The following is a 9,639-nucleotide window of genomic DNA, read 5'->3' on the forward strand; positions in this document are numbered from 1 at the left end:
TCTGACAGTATGTGATGTGTACTCTTCATGGTACCACCCGAGCAACAAAGAAAAGTGCTGTAGCTAGTTTTTCTAAATTCAAATTCAAATGCTAGTTTGCCATTCATATTTAAAATTCATGGGAAAAAAATATGATCAGTATTAAACCCTTTTTTCTCTTGTTCTCTTGTTACTGGATGGTCAATAAGTGCATAAAAGGTTTATATGATTGCCTTTGCCTGATAGCTAGCATCATAATGTATGTTTTGCTAGCTAGTAAACAGAATGCTAGCTATCAGACAAAGGAGCTAGCTAGCGTTTCCTGGTAGATAGAAGAAATAATATTACAGCAGGTTAACATTTGTTGTAGAGTAGCACTTTAGAAATCAAAGAGACTGTATAGTTGATGAACACTTTACCATTTAGTCCAGACCAACAGTGTGGTTTCTGAAGGACACCTACCATTAAATTTAGCTACTATTTACTAGAATGCTAACATCGCTTTATCAACGGTCACTACTAATCTATAGTTCCCTTTACAAAATGGATTTCTGTCTTTTTTTTTTTTTGCATTTTTTGCTTCCTACACTTTGTAGTTTATTCTAATACATTTACATATAGCGTATTTTATATTACTATCTTTTTTGTTTTACTATTTTTATTTTGTATTTACCTATCCTTGATTACAAATTTGATGGCACACCACACATATCAATCAAATGTGAACACAAATGCAGTCAAATTACATTTTATTTTCTCTCTTTGGAATGAGCAGAGAGGCAAAATATCATTTTATCAATCCTATTTGTAATACAAATTCATATGTGTTTTAAGACATTACTTCCATGTCTGCAAGAATTCTCTTTAAGTTATTTAAGCCATGTTATAAAAACTGATAAGAAAGCAAACACAGTGTGAATAAACATATAGAGCTGCCTGCTGCCTGATAGTAAGGTCAGTGTCGATCAAAGTGTTAAACTGAATTCAAAGTTAGGTTTTTGCTGTACTCTTTACACTTTACACCTTACGCTTCTTCCTGTTTCTTTGAATTTGTAGACCAGTGTACAAATCAGAATCAACTTTATTGGCCAGGTTTATTGACATGTATATGAGGAATTAGCTTTGGTTAGATTTAAATTCCACCAAAGGGATATAGAAACAGTACTAGAACTAGTAACCAATATGCATAAGAGTCTTACAGCACCTACACAGACAGGTGATAACGTAAAGGAGTAACAAGTAAGGGACACTTTTGGCCTCCAGGTTAGCATTATGTAAATTGCAAACTTTGGATAAAAAACATGTCCTGGCTGATGAAAGATGAGCTATGACATGTTTGGTATCAATTTGCATTATGAAAAAACTGGAGGTCAGAAGTGTTATTTGTTTGGGATAAGTGGAAAATTGAGCTATTTCTCTGGCATTGGTAGCCATGTGAGTTAAGCGTAACCACATATTTGTATGAGTGTATGTGCAGGAAGCATGCTTCATTTCTGAAGTTTTCCCTATGGCCAAATCCCCCAATCCATCTGTTCAGCTAATCATCAAGAATGTTATAGTTGGATCAGGTGCGTTTGGATCAGGGAACACCACTAGCAGGGTTCCAGGATATCAGACACCACTGCAGCCTTTACGAAGACAAAGTTCACAGAAAAGCATTTGGCAAAACATGTAGGTATACAACCAGCTCAGTATTACAGATCTGGGAACCTCCTTAAGAGAATCTCTTTAAAAGCATGCCAAAAGATAATGTATAAATTTGAAATTTATAAGCAGTGTGCTCTTTGCTCCAACACCCACCACGCAATTCCAGCAAAAAGAACAATGTTCCAGTTTTTTTGTTTGGCAATACAGTAAAAACAGGATTATAAAATTCCTGTTAAAACAATTTATAAAAATCATGTTATACTTTGACCTAAAAAAATGGTAGGACACACAGAAACTGATGCTTCAGGATATTACTGTAGAACAGACTTAAGTTTTCATTTAATCTTTTAGTCCCACAGTGACTTTCTGGCAGGCCTGGGACCTGAAATGTGCTGCCTGTATAATATGAAAATGTTACTTTCCCTTGAAAATATGAAAATTATTACTTGTACTCTTATAACAGCAACAACAACAAAATCCCTAAAAACTCACACACACAAAAAAAGCAGCATGCAAGTGAGCCACATAATTTTATTGACATAAATGCTAGAATCTGGCCATGTCTTAGAACCCATTCTAGCATAGTAAATAATTCTTGCCATAATACGTAACATGGTAGTCGTACAGTAATTTGGTAGTTCAGTAGTTGATGAAAGCATGGTAATATATCAACAGCGTTATAAAAGAGAACCCATTTTGAATAAGCATGGCCATCTCTGAATTAAAAGAGACCACTCTGAAATAAATAGGAGTAGCTTTGTATAGCCTAAGAATAGTATAAAGTATAAACAAGAGTATAAAAAGAGAAACATTCAAAACAAAGCAGTGAAACTATGAATTGCACATGTATTTAAAACAATCCACTTATATTCCCATGGTTTATATTATATCTAATAGCTTATGTAGACCTACTACACTGTCACTAAAGAGCAACAAGCAGAGTTAATGGTAGCCCAATTATCTGCCAGATTATTGTTAATGCCTTGTGTATCAGTGTTCTGGCGCCATCTTCTGGTCAAGATACTATTTCTCAGTAAATTCAATTTATTTATTGAATTTGAGCAAACACTGAAACTGACAAACCACAATGCAGCCACATGACCCTGTGACAATAATAAAAGGGAACATTTTTAATGAACTAGTTAGATCACTTTATCAAAACAATTCTCATATCACAACATCAGCTGAGAGACAGAGAGAGAGAGAGAGAGAGAGAGAGACAGAGAGCACTTTCGCTTTATCTATCCTTATCTTTAGCCTGCTTACATACACGTCAACCAAATGTAACTTTGTTTTGTGGGGTTACCATATCTAAAGAGCCGCTTTTGCTAATGAAGACAAAACAGATTTTATATATATATATATATATATATATATATATATATATATATATATATATATATATATATATATATATATGTATGTATAAGGCCACTGAAGAACTCATTGTCATGCTCATGAAACCAGTTTGAGTAAATTGTGGCCATGAAGGGATGCAATACTTGAACAGGCTGTGGCCTTCAAGCGATGATTGATTGGCATTAACGGAACCAAAGTGTGCCAAGAAAATGTTCCCCACACCATTACACCACCTCCACCAGCCTAGACTGTTGACACAAGGCAGGTTGGGTCCATGGATTCATGCTGTTAGTGCCAAATTCTGACCCTACCATGTGTACCTCAGCAGAAATTGAGATTGATCAGACCAGGCTACATTTTTCCAGTCTTCAACTGTCCAGTTTTGGTCAATCTGTGCTCAGTGCAGCCCCAGGTTCTGTTCTTGGCTGACAGAAGTGGAACCCAACATGGTCTTCTGCTTTTGTAGCCCATCTGCCTCAAGGTTTGACGTGTTGTGCATCCTGAAATAGTTTTCTGTTCACAACAGTTGTACAGAGTGGTCATCTGAGTAACTGTAGCCTTGTCAGCTTGAACCAGTCTAGCCATTCTCCATTGACCTCTCTCATCAACAAGGCATTTCCATCCGCAGAACTGCTCACTGGATGTTTTTTCTTTATCACACCATTCTGAGTAAACTCTAGAGACTGTTGTGCCTGAAAATCCCAGGCACAATATAAATATATATATATATATATATATATATATATATATATATATATATATATATATGCTTTATAACAAACGCACTGCAAAGTTTAATGTTACTGATGTTATTGTAGTAAACAGACAGTAGGGAAAGACTGAACTGCTGAATTACTGGATCTTTGGAGCGGGATCTTATTGCTGAGCTGAGCTATCTGACAGAATTACATTTCCCCTGGCTTTACTGCATCACTATTGCTTCAGAACTTGAGTGAACTCAAGGTCTTTCTCAATACTAAACAAACCTTAAAGCCTTGAAAGTTTAGAACTTATATACATCTTTTAAAAAAAACTAGGAGTCAGGATTGTTTAGTTAAAATACAGGCTTTATTATAAATACATATTAAATATAATTTTGTATTTATTTTGTATTTACAAAAGACAGACAGATAACATACATATATTTATATAAATTAGTATAAAAATTAAATTATAATCTAAAATCTAGAATCTAAAGCTACATTTTTAGACATTCATTGTAATGGACAGCTTGTTTGATTTCACAACATGGAGGAGTCCATCAGTTTCAGTGTGCCAGTGGATTTGGTAGTAGACAGTATTGCAGTGTTTAGCTCCAAAAGGCCGGAGGTACAAGCTGGTAGCCGTAAACCTGGAACAGAGAGCAGAGGGAATGTTAGCGGTACTACTAAAACAAATTTCTCTATGAAAGTAGGCTTTAATTGGTAACTTATCTACTCTATGTCTAATGATTTAACGGATTCACTGTTGATACAGCAAGGTTAAAGCTATTTCAAGCTTTGACACTTTTCTGTGAGTAATAGTAGTAGAGAAAACTGGAATCGTGTTTTGACAACTGATCACTGATAACTGATATCTGATTATCATTGCATTCATACCTGGCACGACTGTGTGAACTGGGCACACTGCTGTTGCTGAAATGTGTTTGTCTCCGAGCTGTAGATCTGATCCGTCTTTGGCTCTGAGAGCTGTGTGCTGTACTGGCTCATATCCATTCCCTGCTCTGAGTACTCCAAACTGCTCGCAGTCTGATGCTGTTCTGCATATTCACCATATACTTGTCCTTCTCCCCACTCTGTGCTTGTAGATCTGCACTGAAAATAGCCCAGAATCTCTGGAGAACTTCTCCATCCATCCCCATTGCTCATCTGCTTCCTCTGAGACAGATATTCTTCACTGAGCCCGAGCTGAGCTGACAGGTACGAGATATAGCGGATGGTGAGGCGCAGAGTCTCGATCTTGGTCAGCGTCTGTCCGACAGGAGCCACTGATGGAGGCAGGTAGGTCCTGAGATGGTGCAGAGCTTTTGTTAGGTCCCTCATCCTGAGCTTCTCTTTCTCGCTGGCATTCTGACGCTGCTCGCTTGGGTTCTTCAGCCTAGATCTTCGCGTCCTCCTGGCAAGGCCTGAAGGAGAACCAGGCGTTTTGGTCAGTCTGGAGGTGGCTTTGTGAAGCTTGGTGAGCTTGGGTTGGTAAGATGGAGAGCAGTTGAGGTCCATGGAAGGTGCTGGAGAGACAGTCTCAGGGGAGGACACGCTGTAGAGCTCAGAGTCAGAGCTTGGGCTGCTCCACCGGCTGTGAGGATGGTGGATGACACTGGAGCTGTCCATACTTGAGAGTTGAAAAGCAAATAAAAGCAGAAGAAGCAGGCTAGAGGTTTGTAGGCTGGAAAATTGGAGAGCAAATGAAGCTGGAGGTTTTTATGCTGGAAGGTTAGAGAGAGAATGAAGGCAGGACCTGGAGACTGGAGGTTTTTATGCTGGACTCGGAGGTGTGAGGTGACACCTCTGCAGCCTCCATGCAGCAGGACTCTGTGTGGGAAAGAGCTCAGGGAAGCTGCAGGAGTGGAGGTGTGAATTCTGACTCCTCTTCCAAACAACAACCAAGCACAGTTCAACTCTCAGACTGAATTCAGCTTATTTTAATATTTTAATATTAAACCAATGTTTGTTAATGTATGTTAATGTAGGAGCCTTGTGTTTTTTTTTTTTAATGCTTTTTAGAATGGCAAATGTATTCATGTTTGAATTTGTCAATGGATAATCATGTAAAGGCTATCCAGTACTTACTGAACTACAATGCTTATCTTTTTAAATATCTTTACATATCTCAAAGGTTCTACAAAGTATTAAAGAATTAAAAAAATATATTTAAAATACATTCTTTCTCTTTCTTTTTAACTCCTTCTTCCATTTTTAAATTGAAAAAAAATTCACAAATCTATAAACTGAAACAGAAACATTAAAAAGTCAACATAATTCCTGAGGTTGTATTTCAAAGGCTAAGCAGCATACTTGACCTTAATGAGGTTTAATTATGCTTAATAACCTCCATTAGTGCGTTACACTTGAGGTGTGACATTTACACTGAATAGTGATCAGGGCGTCTCCAGATCTATGAGTCAAGTAGCCATTGACACTGAAGCTGTGAAAATGCAGCGTGCTTGGCCAGTCACGCGCAGAATATCTCAGCCTTATTTAATGGTTCAGCACAGCCCATTGAATCTGACCATGAAACCTTTACATTACACAGAGTGTGACATGCAGCGCTTAATATTTATGATTATTGCTATCACTGCTTCTAATTATTATTCTTATCCTGTAGGGCATTTTGTCCATTTCGGAACTAAAAGCTTGGATGAAAAATCCTATTTTAATCACATCACTGGTTTGTGAGATTTGTAACCACATTCGAGAGTATTGCATATATAAAAATGATATCTAAGAGTATAAAGAAAAAAAAAACCTTACTACACTGTCCATTTAGGAATTTCAGCTCATAGCCAATACCATATGATTCTGGGGCAGAAATAGCCTATAAATAATGAGACCTTTCTAATCAATAAACAAATGAAACTCCTGGCTTGTCATTCAGCTATTCATCATAAAGCATATTATAAACATACAGTATTCATATATTTTATGTTACAACAACTACAAACAATCTTTCCTTTACTTAACATTAATAAAATAAAACACAGTTTGTCATGTTATGGTAAAACCACAAAGCACAAAGTCCTCTGCCTTCGACTTTTGTGTGGTGGCAAACCTTAAGTTACAGCTCTGACACTGGAGACTCCTTCCAAAAATGCTAAATAAACACGTCCTCACAGAAAACTTCACCACATCAATGATTAGATGTTTTCATAGTTAAATAACAGCACCGTTTTTTAAAATTAGTTTGTTATTGGTCTTAGGTTATGTGACGCATTCACCATACAAGTCTCAGTGAATAAGTTGTTACCTCTAGAAATGCTAACATATTACAATGAGTGCATTACAACATGTATACAACTGATGAATTACACTCAGTTATCGAAATTTAAACAACACCTGACCAATCAGATCTGAGAATTCAACAATGTTGTGGAATAAAAATAAAAGAACCTAGCCAATATTTTTAAAGTATACAGATACACAAGAGTTGATTGAGTGTCTGTGGTGATGTTCTCGAAATCAACTACAATTTCAACCTCTTACTTTAGGTCACTTAGGTGAAATTAGCCAGCTAGCTTTAATGTCTCAAAATTGTTTACTTCCATACAATATGGCTGAGATCGCTGTGGTGAGAAAGTCCTGTAACGGAAATACACAGAAAGTAGTTTTATAAGTGTAAAATATATCAAATATATATATTTAAAGCTTTAACTTTAAACAGTTACACAGTCTTGGAAGAAGGGCAGTGTATCTAACACAACAGATATGGAAAATGCACAAAAAGTGTTGGATAAAATTAGCAAAAAGGCAGACCCGGATCACTGTCATGGTTAATAATGTAATAGTATCAGGTAAAAGATTGCTTAGTAGAAACATTTTGCTTGGGAAGGAATAGTCCAAAAAACAATTTTCACTTTTATTCATGTATGCACTTACGTATACAGCTAGGAAACACAGCTTAACCACTCCTATCTGTAAGACGTAATGCTAATGTTAGCTCTAGTGTTCTTGTGGACTTTATATCTGATTTGGCAGGCTGACAGGAAGTGATTCAGTTTTGCAGAATTTGTCTTCTTTCTTCTTGAGGCTTTTTTCCTCAAATCTGTATTACGGAAAAGTACTAGATAATCTAGTTTTTTTATCACACAACAGCGACACTGAATCTGATTTCTGAGTTTCTTCACATTTCACATAGATACTCTGGATTATTGCAGATATTAGCATGAATCTCCCATACCCCACATGACTTCTTCTGAGATTAGCACTGAATTACATCAGACTATATACTCAGAAAGAAAGATTCCTAGATATTTAATGTTGGTTTTACCTTTGTAGGTTAATAACATATTTTCTTATGCTTAATGCATATGTTGAATGTATAAGAAGTTAACCATATTATATATTCAATTTAAAAACGTCATGATTTAATCACTTTACTGACATGGGACTGTAAAGAAGTCACAAGCAGTAAATAAAAGAAGCAGTTCAGATTCTCACTGACCCAGTTTAACTAGTAGTGAACTGACTCTGACCTACGCTGAAAGGTCAAGCAGAAAGGCCCGATGACTCTCACGCTTCTCACACGTTCAGCCTCGGTTTGCCCGAAGTGTTCAGCATTGGGAGACCTGGAGCCATGTTCATCTGTGCAACTCATTTTTTTTCCAGGAATCGTCGTCAGCCTTTCTCTCGCAGGGAGGGTGAGAGAACGCCAAGGCGATTCAGCGTCGTGTTGGGTTTGACACCTCCGTGTTTTGGAGGGAAAAGTGAAGCTGGCACCTGTGTGTGTCTTTCCAGTTTTACCTTCCCTTCAGCAGCTCATGGCAACAGTCCTGAGTAAACACACCAGCTAAATGGCCATGCACATGTGAAACATGCGTATACGTGTTTGTATATCACTTACCTGGTAGTTAATACGTAAATATATGGTAATTACAAGTATATAGTAAACTTAAAAACTGCCAGGTTTTTGCACTGATACTTGCCACAAGGCAATAATTATTAAAAATTTACGTAAGGAATAAAACATTATGGGATGTACTGTTATAGGAAATTAATAAAAAGGTGCGGTGAGGTGATGCGGCCTGATAAAAAGCCGATTTATTCCTTTTATTCCTCTTATGCCACAGCAATTTGCCAACACATTTTTTTTTTTATTTATTAAAGAATGACACATCATACTTTTAATCCACATAATGTTGTGAAATGTCTGTAAAAAAACATCATCACTTACATTATAGCATCTATAAACAACTTTTCCCTCACCTGCCTCTTTTTTTAACTTTCTCATGAAGTTTATAGGACAAACAAAACGCAACTTCTCATGTTACTAATAAGCCTGTCCATGAGTTAAGCTAGAATAAGTTCTGACCATGGCAGAAAATTTAACATTACAGACTTACCTCTGACACTGGAGACTCCTTCCATACATGCATCTTCTAACAGAAAGCTTCACTCTGTCAATGATTACATGTTTTTTAATCCATTTATGTGGAGCATCCTGTCTGCCGAATACCTGCGGAAGTTGTTACTATAGAAAGGATGACGTATTAGAGCAAGCGCATTAATATAAACTTGGCAGCTGACACTAATTTCAGAGCTGCTGCTATAGAAACACCATCTGACCAATCATAATCGAGAATTCAACAGCACTGTGGTATAAAAACAAACAAACAAACAAACACACAAACTTCTATAAATACAAAATAATAAATGTAAATTACAGATGAACCACTGACCCATAATACTAATGGATCTCTTTCTGTTAAATAGTAAATAGTTTACAAAAATCCTCCTGCACTGCTTTATTAAAGATTTTGCAATGTTTGTGAATGTGTTATGTGTTATGAAGGCTTCATAACACATTTGTAGTACCCTTCAAAAAAAAAAAAAGTGTATACATATATATATATATATATATATATATATATATATATATATATATATATATATATATGTATATATAACCAACATTACTGTACATTAGCCCCTTAAAGTGCTG

General features: G+C 36.4%; 1 protein-coding gene across 1 annotated transcript; it reads right to left on the reverse strand.

Moving 5' to 3' along the window:
- Positions 1 to 4,119: 4,119 nt before the first annotated feature.
- mespba (mesoderm posterior ba) lies at positions 4,120 to 5,411 on the reverse strand. Its single transcript, XM_026930903.3, has 2 exons — positions 4,584 to 5,411; positions 4,120 to 4,336 (listed from the first exon to the last, which is right to left on the reverse strand). The coding sequence occupies exons 1-2, from the start codon at positions 5,313 to 5,315 to the stop codon at positions 4,295 to 4,297; spliced, it is 774 nt and encodes a 257-aa protein (XP_026786704.2). The 5' UTR covers positions 5,316 to 5,411; the 3' UTR covers positions 4,120 to 4,294.
- Between the last annotated feature and the right edge of the window lie 4,228 nt (positions 5,412 to 9,639).

This window comes from Pangasianodon hypophthalmus, chromosome 11 (assembly GCF_027358585.1).
Source record: "Pangasianodon hypophthalmus isolate fPanHyp1 chromosome 11, fPanHyp1.pri, whole genome shotgun sequence".
NCBI classification, from domain to species: Eukaryota; Metazoa; Chordata; class Actinopteri; order Siluriformes; family Pangasiidae; genus Pangasianodon; species Pangasianodon hypophthalmus.

What these genes read in the sequence shown, in the direction of transcription:
- mespba (XM_026930903.3), bottom strand. Translation starts at nt 5,315, where the DNA reads ATGGACAGCTCCAGTGTCATCCACCATCCTCACAGCCGGTGGAGCAGC. An exon ending in AGTTCACACAGTCGTGCCAG is followed by an intron (nt 4,337 to 4,583) that starts GTATGAATGCAA and finishes TCTCTGTTCCAG; the next exon opens with GTTTACGGCTACCAGCTTGT.